The following is a 14,179-nucleotide window of genomic DNA, read 5'->3' as shown; positions in this document are numbered from 1 at the left end:
CAACAGAGCTTCCATTGTCTGCCAATCAACACTCAGAGATACAATGGCATTCATTCATGTCCAGAGCAAACATGCAGGCAGCGAATGTTGGTATGTGTACTCTCATTTTGGATTTTTTGGGAACAGTTTGTCTGAAATCCTGTCTTTCTACAAACAGTCTTTTTAAAAAAAAAAAAAAAAAAAAAGTTACAATGTGGTTTTTATGCTTAAGCTAGTCAGTAGGGACTAACTCCAGACAAGATTGAATTTTACAGGCAACCTAAGGAATAGCCCTGAAAACTGACCCATTTGCTGGGACTCTGAATGTGTTTCTGAAAAGATCTACTCACTGCCCATCACACTGAAAAAGAGGATATTTTAATAGAGAAATACACATTCAGAAAAGTGGAAAATAGTTGATCCCTTTCAAAGAAGACAATCATAGCCAGTTTGATTTTGTGTTTTTGAAATACCACTTAGTGTTTAGCCTCAGAGCATACATTGCTATGGGGTACAGACACTGAGGTCCCAAAGTGCACTTTAAGACTGTTCACTTTACGTTGTCTTCTGACTAAGATTGAAGTCCTTCCTCCTTCCCCCACAACAGTTTACAAAAAAAATCAAATGAGCAAAAAACCCAGTTACAATATGATAGAAGTCCAATGTTGTTGACAACAGCAGAGACTCTAGTCCCATACACCTCTTCATTGCTTTGATTTTTCTACTTCAACACTGGCCAGAGCAAAGACTTTGTCTCCAGATCCTATGGAGGGAAAACAGAAATAAAAATTGTCTTTATCCCATCACCACCATCCCAGTTTAGAGAAACAGTAAGTTATTAGCAGGGACTGTGTTTTGGAGGGGTTCATTTTTGATACCTTAAATCAGACAAAACAACACAAGAGTACTTTTGGGGCAAGAAGTCAAACCTACATTTTGAAAACAAAAACATTTCAGGTATAACTTGTCAAAAAATGGGGCCATGTTCTGGCTTCAGCTATATTACATGCATGCCTGAAAAGCTGTGGCCAGGAAAGGAGCTGCAAGGCTGATGGCATCCACCCAATTCTAACCCCCTTACAAACCTAACGAGATCCAAGCTTCCCAGGACCTTTAAGCCATGAGACGATGCATTCCAGGGTAAGGCCTCAAGTTCAGCAAGTTCACACACTGACCTGGCCCTTCACATGCTATCCCACAACAATTACCCCTGCTTCACTGGAAGCATGCACGGGGCAACAAGGAGTAGACAGAATAGAAGCTCACAGTAAGCACTGCTATCTCCCCAGTTTGAGAAGCAATTGGACAGAAATCTGGCCCAGAAGAATCTAGATTTAATATTGGAACGTGTTGATATGTGAAATTAATTGCATACTGAATGCACGTTCAGTCTTGCCACTTTGGTAGGGGGTCTGGTTATGACAGTGGTGGGAGAAGATGCGTTTCACCCCTATACCGTTTGTTGCTGTGGCAAGAAACTGCAGAGCTCTCAGGGCCAAGAAGGGAAAAGGCTTTTTTTCAGGAGAGCTGGAAGAGGACAACAAATTTGAGCAGAAATCATGTTTAACCCTAAAAATGTTGTCCCTATTTACTAGGCATAACTCTCAAGGCCTCCCCATTACGTGGGACACTTAATGGTTTAGTCCACATTAGGTTTCTTCCACATAGTACTTATTTTTTCATAGAGCAGTGTATCCAAATTTTACCAGCATTATACTAGGACATATATTTTTAAGTGGCATGGATATTTTTGTTCAGATTTTTCCCTTTTAGATCACGAGTCATGCAGCCATTTCTTTCCACTAGTGCATTGGGATGCTGAGAAGCTTTGATATTAGGGGTATGAAGAAACTTACCAAGGTTACTAGAGACTCTCTCAAACTGGCTGAGGGCTGCACCTGCATTTGCTGACAGGAAAGTCTCATCATCTGGAGTCAGCTGAACCAAAAAAACCATATACGTATATATGAAATGAACACCTTAACTGCATAATTTTTTTCACTTTGTAAGGATATGTATCTGTGTATATATGAAATACTTCAGCCTATAGAACCTGTGAATCTGATATGCTTTTAAAGTGATGGCATTATCTGACTGGCGCAAATGCAAATTAAGCGCTGGTGAAAGGTGCCAGATAAAGAATTTTTGTCTCCAGGGCTGTCAATCAACAGAAAAGGAAGAGCAAAAGCACCATTGCTGCAAGCTTCAGCCAATTGTATCATTGAACCTCAATGCCAAACTGCAAAAGAGACTACTTTTAGGAGAGGAGGCCAGCCTTCATCTTTGTGCTGAGGCTGTCAACAAGGATGCGAGCCACAATGATGCTTTTGTAATCTGGACACTTAGCCATGAGGAAATGGATACCAGTCCAAAGTTATTTCACATAGGCCAACGAACAGTCTAACAGCTTTCAGCCACTACCCACCTTGGCCATATTAAAGCCAATGCCTTAGAGATGACAGTCCATTTCATTACAGTGCTGAACCATCTGGTCACGTGCACACGTATTTTGGTTTTTATCGTGTGAAACTCCAATGCTTTGTGACAAGTGACATTTATGTATATACAATAATGAATTAGTATCACAAAGTTGGAAAAGCCGGGAAATTCAGAGGTAAGATCAGCTTATTACTTAGAAACCCATCAAGACTGTATTCTGATTATTAAAGCAAGACAGAAATTGATGTGCCTGATACAAGCCTTCCAAAGTGTCGGTGTCGGTAATATGGCAAATTCCTGTGGGTAAAGCCTGCTGCATTCCTTTAGGAGCCCTGAGCCTCCTGCCTGTTTTGTCACCTCACACCCACCATCTTCAAGGACCCAATTCTCTTGGAAGAGAAGGACTGTACAGGATTCCTTTCCCAATCTTTGGGTGCCCTGTCTTTGAAGCACTCCCAGGTCCTGGCTACTCATGGAGTGCGAGTTTGCACCTGATAACTGCTATTCTGGAAATACCCTATTTAAAAAAAAAAAAAAAAAAACTTTCAAAAGATAAAACTAGCGTAGCTCTAACATACTGATAAGGCTAGTTTACTGCCCTGTACCAATGGCAAAAATTGAACACTTGTGAAATAATTATTTAGATGAAGGAAAGAACTGAATACATATCAGAATAATGGAGAGCATGAGTTCCCTTTAAACATTATAGACTCCTTTCCAGGCTTTAGTTCTTGAAAATATAAGATATACTATAGCCATCAGGTAAAGGAGGTCAACATTGTAAAGTAACTGGAAAACTGGAGAAAAATTATAAATAAATTACATAACTTAGCTCTGCTGCATAATTACTCATTTAGCAACCTGTTGCAATGCAAATGCTTTAGAGGACCTTTTCATTGGAACAGATCTTCATGCTCTTTAGCCCTTACATAGCATTTTATCACTTCAATGTGTTGTACAGATATCAAATTAACCTTCACAATTCTGTGAGGTAGGTTAATCTTAATTTTAAAAATAAGAAATACAGGTGAAGTATCATGCTCAAAATACAGAGTACCAGTTGGGATTAGAACCCAAGAGTTCCTGACTCTTATCTTCCTGTCCAATATACTATGCCACACAGCCTCTCATGGAAAGTGCTGTACACTTAGAGATGTACTGAAATGCATTTCAACACGACATCCTAAATTAACAACAGATTAGATGGAAACACTTAAATTACAAATAAATGCCTTTCAAACCAAAGTATTTGAAAATCATGTCCTCCTTCATCCTTCCTCAACCACCCAAATCCCAGTTCAAGTTTGTGTTGTTTCCTTTAAGACCTGATGAAATCAGAGGTCCTGTCTACACTGTAATTTAAATCAGTACTGTAACCAATTAGCCTCTTAGAGCCAACTCAGCATGGTTTGAGCCCACACAAAACATGGTAATATATGGCTAGCACTTTGAAAATCAGCCACATGTTCAGCACACTTTTAATTCTGGGGGCCTTCTGTGGCAAAAAAATTAAAAATTCTACACACAATATTTCAAAATTCTGCAAATTTTATTTGTCAAAATGGCACTACATAATCACGCCAGTTTCAATTATTTTGGTAATTTATTTCAAAATACCGGTCAGCAAGTATGTCTGTAACAATACAGACACACACAAAAATTCCTCCAGAAGTAGAGAGTTAAAGAAACCCCTATGACAACCCAGGTCCTGTTTCTCTGCCCCCTTCCCTCCCCAGAGCTAGACCGGAGGGCCAGACACCCACAACCCCTCTCTCCGAATCCAACTGCGGCGCCCCCCGAGCCAATACACCTAAACCCCTCCCCCCTCCAGAGCACAGCCACGAGGCCTCCCCTTGACCAGATACCTGCATCCCCTCCAACCCCGAGCCCAGACCCAGGGCCCCCCCTTGCCCAGATACCCACACTCCCTTCCCTCAGAACCCAGCTGCAGGCACCCCCCTTGCCCAGATACCCACAACCCCTCCCCACCCCCAAAGCTCAGACACCTGCCCCCTCTCCCCCCACCAGAGCCCAGCCGTGGTCCCCCCTCAGCCCAGACACCCGCCCTCTACCCCCACAGAACCCAGGGATCCAGAGGGAGAAACAGTCTGATACTCAGTCCCACGCTTGCACAGTTTCCTGCACTGCCCTCTCCTTCCCCCAGGGAGTGTGGGGAACTGCAGCTACCAGGAACCCTCTAGCTCCCTCTCCCTCCCCCTGGCAGCGTCTTCTATGTGAGAGCTGTGCTCTGCTGGGTCCAGTGGCGGCCAGCAGCACTGCAGTCCATGTCTGTGGAAGAAGGAAATTCTGCGCACATGTTAATTTCTTCAAAATTCTGCATTGCACAGTGGCGCAGAATTCCCCCAGGAGTAACACTTTCGCAATATACACAAAAAGAAAAGGAGTACTTGTGGCACCTTAGAGACTAACCAATTTATTTGAGCATGAGCTTTCGTGAGCTACAGCTAACTTCATCGGATGCATACCGTGGAAACTGCAGAAGACATTATATACACACAGAGACCATGAAACAATACCTCCTCCCACCCCACTGTCCTGCTGGTAATAGCTCATCTAAAGTGATCATCAAGTTGGGCCATCTCCAGCACAAATCCAGGTTTTCTCACCCTCCGCCCGCCTAATTACGTTCTCTTATAATCTATTCATATAAACACAGATAGGCAGTGTGGTAGATGTACACACAAAAAAGCTAACAAAGGACTGTGCAGCTTTTCTCACAACTTTGTGTACACAACTGCATTAATGGTTCAAATTCATGTGCTAGACTTGTATTTACAGTGTAGATGGGGCGCAATATCGAAAATATTGTAAAGAGTGCAGCTCCTTGCCTTGCTTTAGTAGTTAGTGATGTTATTAACTCTCACAAGAGAAACACTGATACTTGAACTCAGACTTTGGCAGCTTAAAAAAAGTCTTCTATTTAAACTACAATTAACTAAGTCTATCCAAGTAGTCTCTTAATGATTTAAGATCTTAAGTAACTTTTTGCAGTTATTTCTTCCAAGCCATTTTAAGCATCAGCATCTTTTGGGAAAGTCCAGGAATAAAAATCTTTTGGAAGAAGGTATTGATTAAAATTAATACCATAACTGGGACACAAGAGCATAAAATACAAGTCATGTCTTCCACACGAAATATCCAAACCCCAGGCACTATCAAAAGAAAACAACTAATGAAATATTATTCAAGTAACTCAGCAGCACCAAGACACTGGAAAGCTAATGTGAATCTGACATCACAAAATCAGGACCTTCCTCAATGGAAACTGTTTCCTTTTTAAAGCTAACACACATGGGGACCATTTCCTTCACAGACTGGCAATAGGAAAATATAACTGTTCCCCTCATCCCTCTAGTGGTTAGAGACAAGAATTAAGAGTCAGGATTCCTGGGTTCTATTCCCAGTAATTCCATACATGTAGCATGTCACTTAGGGTCCCTAATTCAGTTTATTCACCTGCATAGTGCGGATAATACCTACCTTTCAGGGGGGAAGTAAGACACTGTATTATTGTAAGCCTTTGATATTTTCTTTCCATGGCTGGGTGGTTCATTAGGCAACGAGTAGTAGTGCAGCTTGTTTTAAGCAGGTACAAATCGATGTGAGTTATATGTCATTCACTCAGATGACAATCAGTGAGTCCACTTTAAATTAAGGTTGTGATCAGCCATCCATGAAAGGGTTTATACAAATGCTCAGTATTGTTCTCTACTCTATCCATAGCATACTCTTCAGGGAGGCTGAGTGCCACCGAGATGTAGGTTATATCTAAACTATGAGTTAGGAGTCTGATTCCCCTGCTCTCACCAAGCTCGCGCAAGTATAAAGCGCAATATAGCCACAGTAGCATAGGCAATAGAGGCACAGCTGGGTCTCAGGAGGGTTTGCATTCGGCACAGCTCAACTATGCTTCCACTGCCACGGCAGCCACACAGCTATTTATGCTCTTGCTAGCTCAATGAGAGCTAGTGCAAATATGTGTGCACAAGCAGGGGACGGACATCCCCTAGCTTGTCGGGTAGATGTAGCCATAGGGATGCTTCTGCCATGAGGCTTGTTTTTGTATTACATAATATAACTGCATTCTCTCCACACATATTTAAATGCACACAAAAACAAAACAAGTGTTTAGCAAGAAAGAACTTCAATTCCTTTCTCATAGACTTTAAGGTCAGAAGAGACCATCATAATCATAGCTCAATGAATGACAGATATCAATGCTCAGATCGTTACCTTCTCTCCAAGCTTCCTGAGGGCAGTTAGGATTTCCCCCTTCTGCTGCGTGTATAGGTCCCGTCCCAGTTTCCCAACCATCAGATCTCGGTCCATCTGAACAAGAAAGAATATTTTTTTCAAATGTGAAAAATTTCACATGAAACTAGCAGAAAATTAACAACCTAACCACCCTTACAGCCTACATTTAGATTCCTTTTAAAATAATCCTGTGAATGAATATGACAATTGTGAAAGTGAGGGCCTAACAGAGGCACCCATGGTATGGTAAAGAGCTGTGAAACACCCACCCCGAGCTCTGCAAGTGCCTTTTAATCCTAACTTCAGCATGTTTGGCTATTTCAATCTTGGACCAGTTTTGAACAGAGGTTGCTATTTATGTCCAGTTGTGTGGTAATATTCTGAGGACCAACATCCACTAGGATAAGGCCACCACACTACATTTCACTTGTATCCTATCCAGAATTGGAATCCAAATCTCTGGAGATGAAAGGCTAGTGTGCCAGCCAGTCTCTCAACCTGAGTTCCAGGATCATGGCTCTTCTTCTGAATTTATATTTGTGATAATGGAAGTATTTCTGGTGCTCAGTTTACTATTGGTTACCAGATTTTTTGGTCTGTACTAGGAAACTGAGGGGGGAAGGAATGAACACAAGTAACATTTTCAGCTCCCATGCCCAACAGTGAGATAGCTATTTGAAGCTGACCAGATTCTGAAAGGCATAAGAAGATTCTCTGTCACCACAAAATTCACACTGACCCTTAATTTGTGGAGACTGGAAGGACAAAAATCAGGCCAGCTGAAATAAATCTATTAGAGTTAGATTCTGTCTACAGGAATCTTTACCTCTGCCAACCTTGTCCGTAACTGCCCTGGCTGTTTCTTTGCAAACATTCTAATGACTTCTGGAGTTTTAAAAGCCTGGCTGATGGCTGCTTGTATAGCCTGCAAGAAAAAGAACAAGCTAAAAGAATGAGTATACCCAATAGCAAACATCATGAAATACAACCACATTACACCAGATTCACAAATGCTGAACAGCACCCTCTGCCTCAGTTGGTAAGAGACACTCAAGGCCATGTCCACACTATCACTTATGTCGGCAAAACTTGTGTCACTCAGGGTATGTGTAAAAAACACATACCCAAGAGCAACATACGTTTTGCCGGCACAAGTGGTAGTGTGCACAGCGCTATGTCGGCAGGAGAGCTTCTCCCGCCGACATAGCTACCGATGCTCATTGCGGGTGGTTTAATTATGTTGACGGGCCAGGGCACCTATGCCTGGAGACAGGCAGGTGGGGGTGGCCAGGAATGGAGTGTGAGAGGAGCTGATGTGAGGCAAACCCAATGGGAGGCTGGGGGATAATGAAGGGAGCAGGGTCCAGGTCATAGGTGAGGAGGCTGGCAGAGCAGTGGTGTGGGCCAGGGCTATAGCGGCTGGAAGAGCTTAGGGAGCAGAGCATCATGTGCCGTTGGTGGGCAAAGTGGAACAGGAAGTGCAGCACAGGGTTGTGGCAGGACACACCAGGGAAGTGGGGCATGAACGAGAATGATGGCTCTGGGGGTAGTGGAGACAGGACTGCCATTCTGTTAAAGATTAGAAGGGTCCAGACTGCCAAGCTGGAGGTGGGCAAGCCCCTTCCCTCTGACTTGCATCCTAGCCGAATTTTCTTTAGGTGTGCCGAATTACCGCCGCTCGGGATACCCAAGGTATTTACACCTAGTACTGTATTAGGGACAGAAAGCAGGTCTCAGGCAAAAGAAACCAAGGGTGATGATACTCTTGACCAGAGGCTGTAACAATCGTGGGGGGAGCGAACATAAGAAAAATTTTCCATTTAAAAAACACCTTTTTCTTTTTCAGAATTGTTCTTCGTCTAGTTCAGATCCTTAAATTTCCAAACCATATACTGGGGATGGGAACAAACACTACCCTTTGTAAACATTCCTCCTTAACTTTTGGGCTTTTTTGCTTTATTACGTATTCTACTCCACTTATGGGATTAGGAGGCACAGTAAAAGTGTCTCTTCTGTTTCTGTAACACTTTGATCTTATTTGAATAACTAACTTAGCATTTCAGTTTGAAATTCTTTTCTCCCCCTCATCCTGAAACTCCATTTAAATCATTTAAAGCTAATAAGAAACTGAGACAGGAGGGCTGGATTGGCACTATGGTATAGCTAGACGGGAGGAGAAGAAAGGAGCTAGGGAACAGGGTTCTGTATTGGGACTGTGAGGGAGCCAGGCAGGAACTGCGGGGGTCTGGAGAGGAGCTAGGTGATGGGGGAGCTAGGTGATGGGGAGGGGCTCGACTACCGTTATGGGGGAGCTGGAGAAGGGCAGATTTTGGAATCAGAAAGGGGTCTCTAATCTATTCTTGCACCAGGATCCTCTGGAGCCTTGCTATGCCACCCAGCAGATGGGGTAGGAACGTCTCACAACATGTTGCCCTAAACCTAGTTGGTGGGGTCTCCCCCACCATCTTTCATATTAGACTCCACTTAGTAAGGTGTCCGCTATATTTAAGCCCTGCCCTGGAGATACACAACTCTATTTCTACATGTTTAATTACCCTGATTCTTAAATATAGCTTTACTTTAAAAGATTACAGATTAAATCAACATATACTCGATTAATGTGGAATATTCATATGTATGTGTGTGTGTGTGTAGAACAGACAAATACAAAGGTGTAAATCATGTACACACATACATACACACACACACACCCCAGTATGTATTTTCACCTTCTTTTTCACAAACTATAGGTATAACATATGCTATCTTTAGAAAGATACCACAGAGGAGACTTCCAAGTATGAATCGTCCTTACCAGCTGCATCCCACTGAGTTCATCTATCAAAGTCATATTTCCAGACATGATCTTCTTCAGTGAGTCATTGAACTCATTTAACTGTTCTAGAGTTTCTTTTTTCGTTTCTTCATATTCATCTGCATCCAGTTCCTCTCTAAAGGAAATTCAACAAGCCACATCAACTCACAGGATTAAACACAGAAACACATATTTTTTAACCTTAATATTGTGCTAGATGAGGTAATACAAGGTAAAATTAAAAATAAAAGTAAAGTAATACCTATGTGTGGAGTAAAGGTCCCCACGCCCATAGCTAGCCATGTTAAGGACGGAGCTGAGGCTTTGAACCTTGGTACGATGAGGGAACATTTGTGCAGTTCCAATGGGAACTACTTTTTTAAAACATACCTAAAGCTCAGTCATGAACATGAAATAGCTTCCTTAAAGAAGTAGCTTGTTAACAATCATACTTTCTTAATAATAATTGTTCCTTTCTCCCACCATTTGTCGATTTAGATTATAAGCTGTTTGGAGAAGCACATATACATAGTGAGTCCCAACGCCTAACGCAACAGGCCATAATCTTAGCTGAGGACTCCAGAGAATGATACTACTAATTATTTCCCTTTCCCAAAAGAGTTGTACTCCTGAACCCAAAGTTTGCCCCATTATCTATATTCTTACTTCCTCTTCTCATACTCTGTGTTACAGTAACCTTCTCTGTGGCTCAAGAGGGCTGAACACTTCCTCAAGGCCTATGGCCAGTCGGTATCATTTCTTGAGTTGCCCAAGGAGGCACTAGAGGAGCAACTTGAAACATACAGTAGAACCTCAGAATTAAGAACACCTCGGGATGGAGGTTGTCCATAACTCTGAAACGTCTGTAACTCTGAACTAGACGTTGTGGACCTCAGCCACTGGGGAGGGGCTGGAGCCGTGGAGGGTTGGGGGTGGGAAGTGCTGGGTCTCCAGGCTTCAGCCCCACAGCTCAGTTCCCGATTTCAGCCTGGGGGTGGGGGGCACTGGACCTCAGGGCTTTAGCTACACGGGGAGCGCTGAGGTTGAGACCAGTGCCCTGCACAGGGCTGAAGCTGGGAACAGAGCCACAGTGCTGAAGACCTGAGCACCGGTGCTCCTGAGAGTCAGAAGCCCTGACCCCCCTCACCCTGTAGCTGAAGCCCTACATCCCCCCACGGCCAGGCTGAAGCCCCAAAGGAGTAAAGTATTTGTGTGCGCGTGGCTCCGCTGCTACCTGATTACTTCAGGTTCCAGAGGGTGTCTGGTTGACTGGTAAGTCCATAACTCTGGTGTTCGTATCTTTGAGATTCTATTGTACTGCCTCAGGTGAAAAGTACATTGGCTTGGCAGGTTTCTATCTCCTGCCAAGCTGGAAATTCAGGACCAAGTTCTGACCTTAGATACCTATGTGGAAATGGCCTATAGATTACCAGAAGGCTTAGAATTTTGTGCAGCTTTGTTAAAAATACAGTAGTATGGAGCAGGGTAGTCCCACTCTATAGAATTCTGCAGAGACCACATCTAAAATACTCTGTGCATATAATGTCTTCTGCAGTTTCCACAGTATGCATCCGATGAAGTGAGCTGTAGCTCACAAAAGCTCATGCTCAAATAAATTGGTTAGTCTCTAAGGTGCCACAAGTACTCCTTTTCTTTTTTGCGAATACAGACTAACACGGCTGTTACTCTGAAATCTAAAATACTGCATGCAATTCTGGGTGCCTCATTACCACAAAGTCACTGACAAATTTGAGAAGAGGAACAAAAATGCGTCGGGGGTTGGGATAATTCACTGATGAGGAAAGAACAAATACTATGTGTAGGTTGACTAAGCAATAGTTAAGGGAGGGTAGACAAGCTAGCCATCTATAGCTATATAAAGGTTGTAAACGCAAAGGTGGGAGGCAACTGCTTAGGGTGATAGAATGGAATATTACATTAAGAGCAATGGGATGAAATGAAGAAAAGGAAAATTTTACCATAAGGAACCTTCTGACAGTGAACTCTATTACTTTGTTGAATGATTCCTGAAAGAAAGTGGTAAAGCCCTGTTGCGAGGAACATTTAAAACTAGATTGGACAAAGACATCAGAAAATTCACTGTAGAGAACATTTCTGCAGTGGCATGGAGGTGGGCTAAAAGTGTTTTCCATCTCTGTTTTTTATTAATCCCTTAAGAGTTAATATTCAAGGACATCACTGATCCATTTGATTGTTTTCAGAGTAACAGCCGTGTTAGTCTGTATTCGCAAAAAGAAAAGGAGTACTTGTGGCACCTTAGAGACTAACCAATTTATTTGAGCATGAGTTTTCGTGAGCTACAGCTCACTTTATCCGATGAAGTGAGCTGTAGCTCACGAAAGCTCATGCTCAAATAAATTGGTTAGTCTCTAAGGTGCCACAAGTACTCCTTTCCATTTGATTGTGTTTTCCAAGCTACATACAAAAACAAAGTAACTATAATGAAAAATAGGTACAAAATCAAGAATAGCTTTTTCTTTTTTTTTAAGATAGTGAAGAATGAATTTTGAATTCTGTGAACAGGTGATGATTCCATTGTTCACAAAAGTAGTACAGTGTCACACTCCACCTAAGAATTTCAAATCTCCAAGAAACCTGCAACAAGTTTTCCTGAACTCTGTTTTTTCCTGTAGGGGCCATTCTTAAACATGGAAAGAGTAGAAAAAGTTCATTGAATTTGTCCTGCACTGCTTAATCCAAGCATCCTTAGGCTGATTTAAAAACAAAGCCTCAAAGAACTGTGACAGGAATACTGAAAGGTGCAGCAATTTCTTCTGCCAGCTGTTGCCAGAAAAATATTTACATTTAAAAGGGAGACCCTGCCTTTCCATACCTGCACTCCTCCAGGTCTTGCAGCTGCTGCATTAACCTGTCCAATTGCTCTTCCAAGTTCTGTTTTAGTTTACTGGTCTCTATTGCTCCTCTTGAAGCCATTTTAAATCTTTATATGGAAAGTGCAGACCTATAAGACAGAACACATTTTACTGATATCCAGATATGTACCACCTGAATTTAAAAGGTGTCCTGGCAACCAAGGACTCTACACTACAATAAAGACCAACGTGCCCTAGAAATGTTTCTTAAGAGATGACCCATGAACTACCTGTAATCTGCAGTGTCTTGCCTGAGAATACCCAAATAAAAATATTTTGAGATCCTAACAGTAGCGGATTTGGTAGGCTGGGCAGGAACAGGTGGCTCTATGGGATAACTTTTCCCTTAAAGTTGTCAATAGAGTAAAGAAGTTGAACAGCCACAGCACATCAAAATGGAAACATGACTGAAACCAAGAAGCAATTACTAAAATCCTTAGTCCCTACATTATGAAATGGAATGCATTGTTTACATATTCTTTTGGAAATTAGATAAACTAGAGAAAGCCTAGGCTTGGATGCCTGAGGCTTCCACACAACATTATTACAACTATCAACCTTAAAAACTTGTGGTGTTCCAAATCAAACCTCCACTTCTTGTTAGAGAAGTGGAGATTATTTAGAGAAGTTATCTGGGTTATGAAAAAACACTTGCGTTCTTGGATAACTTGTTGATTGAAATATAGTTTAGGCCCAAAACCAGAGGTCAATTTTGAACTGAGGTCAATTGCCCTTTGTGATATACTTGACAAGAAACCGAAAAATATCCCAGGCACCAGCTAGAAAGTTATTAAACACTAAAAGTAATGGGGGGGGGGAGGAGAGTATTTTGGTTTTGGAGAGGGAGAAGGGGGCTTTAAATATTAGGGGGGGAAAGAAAACTGACCCCCTCCAAATGGGTGCGAGCATATACATTTTTATCTAGCTCCCACCCACCCCCTTTTCACTAACTGGTAAAGAAATAGCAAACACCACCAAATAACCACAACTATACTGAAAACAGTAAAAGCCAATACCACCACTGAAGTGAGCTATAGCTCTCGAAAGCTTATGCTCAAATAAATTGGTTAGTCTCTAATGTACCACAAGTACTCCTCTTCTTTTTGTGAATACCACCACTATGACTGTCCCTATTTTCCTACTTACTACCCTCCACAAACTTCACTCATACCACTCACCCTTAGTCCCCATGTACCTTTGGGCTGCCCTACCCCCCACACCTCCACAAGACCCACAAGTTTACCCTAGCCTTTTACTTGTAACCCTCCCACAGACACACCCCCTACCCCTAGCACTCAAGGCATAAGCACCAGCCCTTTACTCACACTTAAGTGACAAACCACATCTTGACTACTGTTTTGGAGTGACAAGTGATGACCACCACCCAGCTAACCCCATTCCCAGCTTCCTGTATTCCTCAGGGCCTCTGTGCATCCTGACCCCACAAACAGCCCTACTCACAAGCCTCAGCGCCTATGCACCCTGACTCCACAAACAGCCCCTGACTCACACCCCTCAGCTAACCCGCCCCCACAACGAAAGCGGCAGCCCCGCCCCTAACCCTTCCGAGCCCCTGGGCCAGCCTAACCCCACAAGCCCCCAGCCCCTTACTCACAAGCATCCCTTCCCCTGGAGGCTCGGACCGGCCTCACCTCAGGACGTGCGGAGCCGGCGGGGGTTCTCCCTCACTCCATACCCATCCCTCAGGCTCTAGGGTGGCAGGGAGATCCAACCCCACCCACTTCCGGAAAGGGGGACATCGCTAGGCAACGGACCC

General features: G+C 43.0%; 1 protein-coding gene across 2 annotated transcripts; it reads right to left on the bottom strand.

The window, feature by feature from the left end:
- Positions 1–335: 335 nt before the first annotated feature.
- On the bottom strand, positions 336–14,159 carry LZIC (leucine zipper and CTNNBIP1 domain containing). 2 transcript variants are annotated; one of them, XM_084651653.1, is made up of 7 exons: positions 14,018–14,159; positions 12,363–12,491; positions 9,509–9,644; positions 7,520–7,618; positions 6,673–6,768; positions 1,836–1,917; positions 336–742 (listed from the first exon to the last, which is right to left on the bottom strand). In XM_084651653.1, the coding sequence occupies exons 2-7, from the start codon at positions 12,461–12,463 to the stop codon at positions 684–686; spliced, it is 573 nt and encodes a 190-aa protein (XP_084507779.1). In that variant the 5' UTR covers positions 12,464–12,491; positions 14,018–14,159; the 3' UTR covers positions 336–683. The 2 variants fall into 2 exon arrangements, with proteins under 2 accessions (XP_084507779.1, XP_084507780.1); XM_084651654.1 differs by having other exon boundaries at positions 14,055–14,158.
- Between the last annotated feature and the right edge of the window lie 20 nt (positions 14,160–14,179).

This window comes from Lepidochelys olivacea (assembly GCF_965140295.1).
Source record: "Lepidochelys olivacea isolate rLepOli2 genome assembly, chromosome: 18".
NCBI classification, from domain to species: Eukaryota; Metazoa; Chordata; order Testudines; family Cheloniidae; genus Lepidochelys; species Lepidochelys olivacea.
Note: the sequence above shows the minus strand (reverse complement) of the source record. Positions and strands in the feature narration are given on the sequence as shown.